General features: G+C 36.1%; 1 protein-coding gene across 1 annotated transcript; it reads right to left on the bottom strand.

The window, feature by feature from the left end:
• Positions 1 to 8,631: 8,631 nt before the first annotated feature.
• Positions 8,632 to 10,191, bottom strand: LOC142537645 (uncharacterized). The gene is made up of 3 exons (XM_075643144.1): positions 9,844 to 10,191; positions 9,501 to 9,719; positions 8,632 to 9,441 (listed from the first exon to the last, which is right to left on the bottom strand). Exons 1-3 carry the CDS (start codon positions 10,189 to 10,191, stop codon positions 8,632 to 8,634), a joined length of 1,377 nt encoding a protein of 458 aa, XP_075499259.1.
• Positions 10,192 to 10,653: the final 462 nt, after the last annotated feature.

Genomic DNA, 10,653 nt, shown 5'->3' on the forward strand with positions numbered 1-10,653 from the left:
AGTTGAGGGTTGTAGGGCATATGCTTCGAGCCAGGGGTTGGTTCGTGGAGTCATAGAGGTCCAGTAGGGTCCATAAAAGGGTTTGGAAGGGGTTGGCTCGGTGTGGCTCGGGTTTGGCTCGATGGAATTCCAAGATGGCTCAAGGGTGATCAAGGGGTTTCGAATTAAGGTTTTCTTGGAGAAAAATAATTGAAACACGGCTCACGGGGGTCGATTCGTGGTTCACGAGGGCTAAAATAATATAAACAGTCTAATTTTTGAATTTAGGAATTTTATAGTAAAGTTTGGGATTTTTCGAGATTAAAACGCCTTCAAACGACTATTTACGAATTAATTAAAAAGTCTAGTGTTTAAGCTAAATAAAATTATGGAAATTTTAATTTAGGCTTAAATAATTATTTGGGACATGTTTGAGTCAATGAAATCATGTAAAAGTCAAAAACGAGAAATTTTATGTCTAGGGGTAAAACGATCATTTAACACCTAAAAATTAGTAAACGTCATGACAGTGCTCTTAATGCTGTTTTATATAATCATATGATTATTTCAAATTTTTATTATTTATTACATGTTAAATTATGATTTTTAAATGTCTATTGGATTTTTATGATTTAATGTTGACATTTAAAAGCTATGTTGCATGCTTGGTTTCAAAAATAAAAATGATATGTTATGCATGATTTTTATAAAGTGATGAGAATGTAAAACGTGGAAGGAAGTGAAGTAATTGTGACTATTGAGGATATGAGGATTTGAGGTAAAAATGAGAATATCGTGAGGGAAAAGGCCCCCAGAGGGAGCCCATTTATGGGAGAAAGCCCCAGAAAGAGCCCGACTATCGTATTTTCATTCGATGAGGATAGGCCAAGGCCCAGTTGACCGGTGAGAGTGTTGCCGGTGTCCCCGCCGCCCAGTACTGTGGTTACATGTAGATGGATCCATCGACTTTTGAGGATTGAGGAACGTCACAATTAATGATATGAATTCAATAAAAAGGAAAATATTTATGATCATGATAAAAGGATGCATGTTATGAATGAGGCAAAGGGAAAGGTTAAGGTTTATGTTTGCATGTCATGAAAATGTTATTTTTACGTAAAGGTATCTTTCACTGTTCCATGTGATTTTATACGTATTACTTGTTATCAAAATTATGGTGTGTTGAGTTTTTAGACTCATTAGGTGTGATGGATGCAGGTGAGTTTGATAGAGGTCTTGATGGTTTACCTGACTGGACTGAAGCTGCACACAACCCGAGGACCAGAGCTTCTACTTTTTCCGCACTTATGATTTATAAATACGATTTACGTTAAAAGATTTTTAAAGACCATTTACTTATACTTTTGAGTGGTTTTTGAGAGGATGATACTTTTTAAGTTTATTGCTTTTTAGGTTGGTAAACATTTGACGATTTTACGTTTGGAGATATTTCTTTTAATTTTCAAATACTAGTTGGTTGATTTAATGTTTTAAAAGGGTGCAAAATATTTTATAAAAATATTTTTATATACTTGAGAGGGTTCGTCCGAGTTAAGTTAGAAAAAAAATTCTAATGCTTTTTAAGTTATAAAAAGGACAGACATTTCAGTGTTAGCACGAAATTTGGTCATTCCTACTTCATTACCTTTACCAATGATATTCGATGTTTGGGTATGTGTTTTTAAGAAATACAAGTCTGAAACTTTTGAAAAGTTCAAAGAATTCAGAGCAAAAGTAGAGAAATAGTTAAGAAAGAGTACTAAAACACTACTCTGAGGTGGAGAATACTTGAGTACAGATTTTCAAGACTACCTTAAAGAGAATGTGATTCTCTCACAGTAGACTCCACCTGCCACACCCCAATTGAATGGTGTGTCAGAACGTCGTAATCGGACATTGATGGACATGGTCCAATCTATGATAGGATTCACTGAATTGCTGACATCCTTTTGGGGATATGAGCTTGAAACAGCGGCAAAGTTGTTGAATCAAGTCCATACAAAGGCAGTGAATAAAACTCCATATGAGATATGGACGTGTAAGTCACCCAAATATTCTTACTTAAGAATATGGGGATGCCCTGCTTACGTGAAGCAGGCAGTGGTGGACAAATTGGATAGCAGAGTCAATTTTTACTACTTTGTAGGATATCCAAAGAACTCTGTTAGATATTACTTCTATTATCCCACTAAAACAAAGGTGTTTGTTTCAAGGAATGTCACCTTCTTGGAGAAGGATTTTCTATTAGATAGAAAAGGTGGGATGATAGAACTCGATGAGATTCGAGAACCACCCATTACACAAGTAGTAGAACCCACACCCCAACAGTCAATCAAAGAAACACAAGCTCCTAGGAGATCCGAAAGGATCTCAAGGCCACCTGATAGGTTGAGCATGCTTCTTGAAGAGGGCCAAGATGAGCTCATTCCTGGATGTGATCCAAGAAATTTCAAGGAATCATTGTCTGATGTCGATTCATCTAAATGGTTTGAAGCCATGCAGTCCGAGATGGACTACATTTATTCGAACCAAGTATGGTCCTTAGTAGATCCATCTGAGGGAATTGTTCCCATATGATACAAATGAATTTACAAAAGGAAACTTGGAGCGGATGGGAAGGTGGTGACCTTCAAAGTTAGGATTGGTAGCAAAAGGATATACTCAAAGGCAAGGTATTGACTATGAGGAAACATTTTCTCCAGTCGTGATGTTCAAGTCCATTAGGATACTACTCGCTATAGCAGCATAGGTACGACTATGAAATATGACAGATAGATGTGAAGACAGTGTTCCATAATGGGGATATTAAGGAAGAGATTTACATGTCTCAACCTGAAGGATTCACATCAGTAGGAATAGAGCATAAAGTATGCAAACTTTAGAAATCTATTTGTGGACTCAAACATGTATCAAGGAGCTGGAACCTCATATTTGACAACACTATCAAAGAGTTTGATTTTGCCAAAAATCCTGAGGAACCTGGTGTATACAAGAAGGTTAGTGAGAGTACAGTGACATTCCTAGTGCTTTATGTTGATGACATACTATTCATTGGGAATGATGTAGGGATGTTGCAATCAAATAAAAATGGTTAGTTGGTAAGTTCTCCAGGAATGATTTGGGTAAAACATCATATGCATAAGGAATACAGATCTATAGGGATAGATCAAAGAGGATGCTATGGCTCACCCAATCCACATCTATCGATACCATACCGAGGAGATTCTCTATGAAGGAGTCCAATAGAGGATATCTCCTAGTGTCTAATGGTGTGACTCTATCAAAATATGTGCTCTAAGACTAATGAAGATATAGAAATCATGAACCTCATTCCATATGCGTCTGCTATAGGAAGTATCATGTATGGCATGATATCTACTCAACTTGATATTGCATATGCACTGAGTGTTGCAAGCAGATATTAGTCGAATCCGGGTCCACTGCATTGGAAAGCAGTGAAGGACATTTTTAAGTACTTGAAAAGAACTAAGAATTTGTTCTTGGTATACGGGAGTGGAGAACTAAAATTGGAATGATACACTGATTCTAGCTTTCAATCAGATATGGATGATTCGAAATCGACCTCTAGATTTGTATTCAAACTCAATGGTGGTGCTATCTCTTGGAAGAGTTCCAAGCAAGAAACCACAGTGGATTCAACCACTGAGGCCGACATAGTAGCATCGGCTGCAACAAAGGAGGATGTTAGGATGAGGAATTTCATCCAAGAGTTGAGTGTCATTCCTCAAACACTTGATCCAGTCCCCGTCTACTGTGACAATATAAGTGCTGTTGCGCAAGCGAAGGAACCAAGGTCTCATCAGCGATCCAAACGTATACTGAGGAAGTTTTATGTAATTCGTGAGATTGTGAGAAGAGGAGACATATCGGTAGAGAGAGTCTCCTCCGCAGATAACGTTGCTGATCCACTGAAGAAATCCCTGCCAAGACCATTGTTTGAGAAGCATCGCCAAGCAATGGGTCTAAGATCTATGGGTAGTTGGCTATAGGGCAAGTGGGAGATTGTCAAAGTAGGTGCCTGACAAGCCAACTTTTGGCTTGGGATTTTATTAACTCTAATGTAAAAAAATCTTTATTTTAATAATATTTTGTGATTTTTTTCGATTATGGAATTATACTTTATCTGTATACCCATGCAACCTGCATAGATAAAGTACTTGAATATACTATAGGTACCATGAGGTCTGCGTCACAAAGTAAGATCATGAAACTCATTAGGAAGTGTACCATATATTCTAAACAGGTTCCTAGTCGAATCAGCCACCTAAAACAAGGATAAAGGTCCCTTGAGCTCGAGACTTGCATCTGTGATGTAAACGAAATGTTTCATTGGCAAGGGAATGTAGATGTCCATTCACATGGATGGCTGATTATATGATGATGCGTTGAACAACCCTCCCTCTAACTGTCCAAGTGGTTTTCACTTATCGAATGGAATATTCTGTAGTTATGGTTGTACACCATTAGTCCTTTAACCTGGGACAATGTAGGGACTATACGTACTAGCATGCACTTTGATCCATTTACTGATTCCATCGAGGGTCATCAGGTGGCGAAGTTGGGTGTAGTTTCGAAATACCTAGGAGCCAATATATTGTAGTCGAGGATTCACCGTTCGCCTACGGGTGAATATATCTTATGCAATCTGATAAGTTAATAGTCCAAGGAGTATCTGTCGAGAGCAAGAAATGTGTTTTGGGGAAAGGTGTTTTCCTAGTTGCACATACCATGTCACTATTAATACTCAAAGATAAATCGCATCGTTATCGAATTCATATGCTACTTTTGATATACCAATGGTTGCAGATTTGACCACCAAATTAATTCCTACTCTTTTAAATAAAATTAGTGTAATGGTGAGTAGGGTCGAATCCACAGAGAACGGAAGATTTATTTCTTTTGATAATAAAAATAAAAAGGAGAGATTTGTTTTGATAATTACTAAATAAAATAACCGAAGCTAAAATTACCAAGCAAGAAAAATAATGAATCTAGAAATGAAAATTAATCGACGAGAATAAAGTGAAGAATTTAATACGAGAAAATACTGATTCAAGGGGATTCTACTATTTAATTATCTCACTGTTCATCGGTTAACCAATCATTTATTCATGTTATTCCAAGCAATTAACCTTAGAATAATAGGGATAGCCGCTAAAATTCTTGTGTTTTCCTAAATTAATTAACCAAACCCAGCATCCAGTCAAAACTTATCAATAATCAACTGAGCACGATAGCGTTCCATATTAATTAAAGATAGCATTTTAGTTTCGTGAAAACAGTTAATCCTAAAATCTAACAACCGAGATAGCTGCAATTGAAAGATCTAGTTCCGTCGATTTATTTAGATTACACACGTTATGATAGCACAACACATCTAACATATTGCTACTCATGTACCAATCGTTCATGACAATTACGGATCACTGAATTCATGGTTAGCAGTAGAAAATCAGACATCAAATTAAATTGTCAGATTAATTGACGTATAACATTCATATAATTAAATCATAAATCAACGAATACTTGGGCAAAACACGAATATTAAATTAAAACACAAAAACCTCACAGTGATAAAATTAAAATAGTATAATATCCCTTGAATCAGACTAAGAAAATTAGCCTAACATAGTTTGATCTATAATCTCCATGAAAATTAAATAACAATACAAAAGAAAGAGTGCAAACTAATTAAGAGACGAAGAAAATTCTAGCGCCTTCTTGCTGCATACGTGTGATGAGAGTGGAATTTGGTTGGAGAAATCTATTCAAGGCTGCGCCCCCTTTTTCACGTGAGAATGATAGAGAGAATTTCCTTCTTGCCGCCTCTTGTTTATTATGTGGATGGAAAATTGGTTGGGTCTAAAAAATTAAACAAAAGCCCACTAACTCAAAATTAACCCTAATTAATTCCTAAATATAAAATAATAAATAATATTTTATCTAGATTTTCCTCCTTGCAATTTTTTTGGCAGTTGAAACATCATCATAAGGCGTGGTCACGCCTTATTCCAGGACCTCTTCTGATTTGGCCATTCTCTTTCAAACTCTATCTTGGAAACTTCAAATGTGATAAACATCACCTTTTTAGCCCAAATTTGCTCCAAGGCCGTGAAAGTTCCTCCTACAATAAAATTACACAAAAATGTATCAATTAAACATATCGGAGGTTGGAATAATAGAAAATATGAAAATAAAAATACTAACTATTAAGAGCCTATCAAAATCTCCCACACCTAAACGATGCTTTTCCTCAAGCATAAAATAGATCAATTCATTATCTCAATTTTTCGTCCTCCTTCCGCTTCCTCTACTTATCCAAAACATTTTTTTTATGCAACAAAACATTTTAAATTCAGAGCATCTCACAAAATAACATCATGAACCATCACTGCAATCAGAATGTGTAGAAATTAAAATGCATGGGATTTAACAACTTCTCACAAGATTCGCTCATTTCGCTCATTAGTGTCTAGGATATATATCAACAAACTCTCATGTCAAATGCATTGAAAATTTTTACCATAGGCTTGCAAATATATCACATCTGTCTACTAAATGAATGAATTAAAATACACAAACAAAAAGGGCTATAAATAGGTTGTAACGTGGCTAGGGGTAAGGTATGATAAAAGGAAACAATGAGCTATGGAATTGGAGAAATCATATGCACTTTTCGCAAAACAATTGCATTCAAATAATATCTTCAATCTCATTATAACATCAAGAGCCCTCTTTTTATTCTATTTGTTTGCTCTTCTTTTCTTTTTCACTTCGTCTACTTCTCTTCTTTCTCTTTCTTTTGTTTTTTTTTTTGTTTTTTTGTTTTTGTTTTGTTTTTTTGTAGACGACGGTGACTATGAGGTTCGAGATTGACTAAATCCCAACAATTCACACTATTTTGGATTGAATGATGCTATTTATGAAAATTTTATATGATTTTCCAATTCAAGGTTCAAAAAGAGGGATAACCAACAAAAAAGATTTATCACGGCTTGTAATGTGGTTATTTTTATTAAAAGAAAAAGGCTGAGGCTCAAACTTGGTTCACTAGGGGTCTATGAATCAGGGTAGGCTCAAAGAACGGCTCAGATGATGCGAAAGAAAATGTTTTAACCCTAAATGCCCTTATCATTTTGTCTATGCACCTAATCCACCACAAAGTGTTGACAAAGACATGTATAACAATGCAAGTTCTAGAAAAATTAACAATGCAATGACAACACACAATCAAAGAAAATAGAGCATAATATCATGATTGCTCATAGGCTCAAAGCTCACAAAAAAAAAATAATAGCAATTGTGTTAAATCCCACACACTTGTCCTCTCTAAAAATCATCAAGAGCAACTTATTCATAATGCAAAAGTGAGAATGCAAAAACATTTGCACGCAAAGAAAACATCATTTTTTTCGCATCAGAGGCAATCAGGGTTCAGAAGAAAGAGATAACAAATGAACTAGGTGCTTGGAACTAACAACGTCACTATTTATTTTTTAACCCAAAATGCAGAAAAATTAAATCAACATACTAAAAATCAAATAAGAAAAAAAAATCAAAAATCTCACAGTCAAGTCAAACTTCTCACACAAACTCCCACATCTAAACTTGGTATTGTCCTCAATGACAAAAAATAGATGCTCAACCAAAACGATAAAATAGTAGGAAAGTTAAAGAACTCCCCTGAAAATTGTTGAGCATCGTAAAGAAACATCATCTACTGCGGCGGTGGAGAGGTGAGAGCGTGACTGCTGTGGGAGAGAGAAAAAAAAGTAGGTTAATAATTTTTTTTTTTTTTGGTTTAAAAATTCAGTAGAGGTGTTTCAACAAGGCGTGGCCACGCCTTGTGTGAAAATCTCTACTGGAACTTATTTTTTTTTCCAAATCAGTAGAGGTGTTTCAACAAGGCGTGGCCACGCCTTGTACGAAAACTTCTACTGGAATTTTTTTTTTTTTGCGCAGAAGTGGTATTCTTATAAGGCGTGGTCACGCCTTGTTAGAAGACGTCTTCTGCAGAAATGTAACAAAAATTGTACTATTTAAAAAAAAGAAAAAAAATCAAAATAATAAAAACCAAAACCAAAAATAAAAATAAAAATTGGGTTGCCTCCCAATTAGCGCCTCTTTTTATTGTCTTTGACTCGACTTCATTCTTTTTTGTTGCTCATGGTGGTTCATATATAGTCACTTTGTCCACTTTATTCTGCTTGAATATTTTCATAGCAAATTTCAGCAAATGCTTGTTTTCTTTGAATTTCTTGGAAATCTCTATCCCTTGGATATTTCCTCCCTTTTTTATGAGTACATGCTTGAGTCGATCTGGAGGAAGTTTTTGCATAATTTTAGATATCTGCGAATCAGAGAGAGAAAATATAGTATTAGAATTTTCAACAGGTCTTTCAATAATCTCCTCTAAATCATTCTTATCCACAAATTTTGAATTTTCTTGTGACAAGTGATTAGCAATATCAAGAGTATTAATAGTGCTTTCACTAACAAGATATTTCATGGTATCATAAATACTAAACTTAACAATCTCACCATCAAATTCCATAGTAAGAGTACCACTATTAACATCTATGACAGACTTTGAAGTTTTCAAAAATGGTCTTCCTAGCAAAATTTGACTGTTTAAATCATCATTTTCCATGTCAAGCACATAAAGTCAGCAGGAAAAACCAAATTTTCAACTTTCACAAGAACATCTTCAATTACACCTCTAGGATATACAGTGGACCTATCAGCCAACTGGATCACAATGTCAGTTTCAGTCAAAGGTCCAAGTTCCAAATAATTATAAACAGAATCAGGCATGACATTGACAGAAGCACCTAAATCCAACATAGCCTTTTCAAGTCTAGTATTGCCAATAGTACAAGGGATAGAAAACATACCTGGATCACTGCATTTGATAGGAATAGTTTTTTGAATGACAGTAGAAACATGTCCTCCTGCCTTTTCCCTTTTACACTCCTTCAACTTATGTCTCTTTTTTGTAGTACACAACTCTTTTAAAATTTTATCACAACGAGGTATTGGTTTCATAGCATCTAATGAAGAAATATTTACCTCACCTCTACGAATAATGTCATTCAACTCCTTAATACTTTCACATTTCCTATTCAATGCAAGAGGGAATGGGGGGATGGGTTTATACTCAAATAGAGGAGAAAACTTACCTTTCGGAGCATCGTCTTGATTGATTATTTTATCCTCAACTTTTATCTCATTCTCTTCCTTTTGCTTAGCTGATGCTTGTACCCCAATTTCTTGAACATCCAATTCTTTACAATTTCTCAAAGTAATTGCACTCACATTCTCTCTTGGATTCACCACTGTCTGAGAAGGTATATTACCTAAATTTTGTGCTTCCAACTTGTGAATTGAGGTCGCCAACTGTCCCACTTGAGTGCTCAAATTCTGAATGCTAGCCCTCGTTTCCTGTTGAAATTTTTGAGTGTTCTTAGCTAAGACCTTCACAATTTCATCTAGGGACATACCTGAGTTAGAGGCTTGCGCAAGTGATGGATGTTTGTGATAATTTTGTTGTGGATATCCCTGTTGACCTCCTTGATTCCTATAGCTGAAATTCGAGTGATCTTGCCATCTTGGATTGAAGCTATTAGAATATGAATCGTATCGACGCTGAGTTTGTCCAGGAAATCCGTCGATTGCATTAACTTGTTGTGTTGGATTTTATTGTAATGTAGGGCACGTGTCTGTAGGATGTCCCACCATAGCACATACACCACAAGCTTTTACCTGTTGCACCTGTCCTGCGACCAACTTTTCCAAAAGAGATGTCAAAGAATCTAACCTTTGATCGATAGGAGTAACACTTACCTCATTGATTTGTCGTGGAGGGATGTCTTGCCTAGTACCAAACTGTTGTGCATTGGCAGCCATGTTGGAGATTAGAGCTCGTGCCTCTTGAGGCGTTTTGTTCACCGATGCACCTCCACTTGCAGCATCAATCATGTTCCTATCAAAGAGCGAGAGTCCCTCATAAAAATATTGAACTAGTAGCTGTTCGGGAATCTGGTGCTGTGGACAACTGGCACACAACTGCTTGAATCTCTCCCAATACTCATACAAAGTTTCCTCGTGCAGCTGTCTGATCCCACAAATGTCTTTTCTAATATTTGCTGCTCGTGAAGCTGGGAAGAACTTCTCCAAAAATTGTTGTTTCATATTGTCCCAAGTTGTTATGGATCCAGAAGGCAAGTAGTAGAGCCAATCTTTAGCCTTGTCGGCCAAAGAGAATGGAAAAGCTCGCAGTGAAATTTGTTACTCTTTGATCCCTTGTGGTTTCATGGCTGTGCAAACAATATGAAACTCTTTCAGATGTTTATGGGGATCTTCACCTGCAACACCACGAAAAGTAGGCAATAAATGAATCAAGCCAGATTTTAATTCAAAAGTAGCATCAGTAGTAGGGAATTGAATGCATAATGGTTGTTGAATAACATTAGGATTAGCTAACTCCCTGAGTGTTCTTTGAGCTTGTCCTGCCATTTCTTCTTGGTCACTTTCACTTCTTTCAACCTCAAGATCAATGTCTGGTTCGCTTTCTGTATCGTTGGAGTCCAATGATGCATTCAAATCAGGAGATGATGATGATGGTTGCTTTTCGCGCCTTAATCTTGCTTCTTT

This window comes from Primulina tabacum, chromosome 2, assembly GCF_025594145.1.
Source record: "Primulina tabacum isolate GXHZ01 chromosome 2, ASM2559414v2, whole genome shotgun sequence".
In the NCBI taxonomy this organism is placed as follows: domain Eukaryota; kingdom Viridiplantae; phylum Streptophyta; class Magnoliopsida; order Lamiales; family Gesneriaceae; genus Primulina; species Primulina tabacum.

Excerpts from the sequence above, each read along its gene's own strand:
- LOC142537645 (XM_075643144.1), bottom strand. The coding sequence starts at position 10,191 with ATGAAACAACAATTTTTGGAGAAGTTCTTCCCAGCTTCACGAGCAGCA. Across the intron at positions 9,720-9,843 it reads CTCCACGACAAATCAATGAG|ACACGTGCCCTACATTACAA; the intron begins GTAAGTGTTACT and ends GACATCCTACAG. Across the intron at positions 9,442-9,500 it reads TGCGCAAGCCTCTAACTCAG|GAAACGAGGGCTAGCATTCA; the intron begins GTATGTCCCTAG and ends AAATTTCAACAG.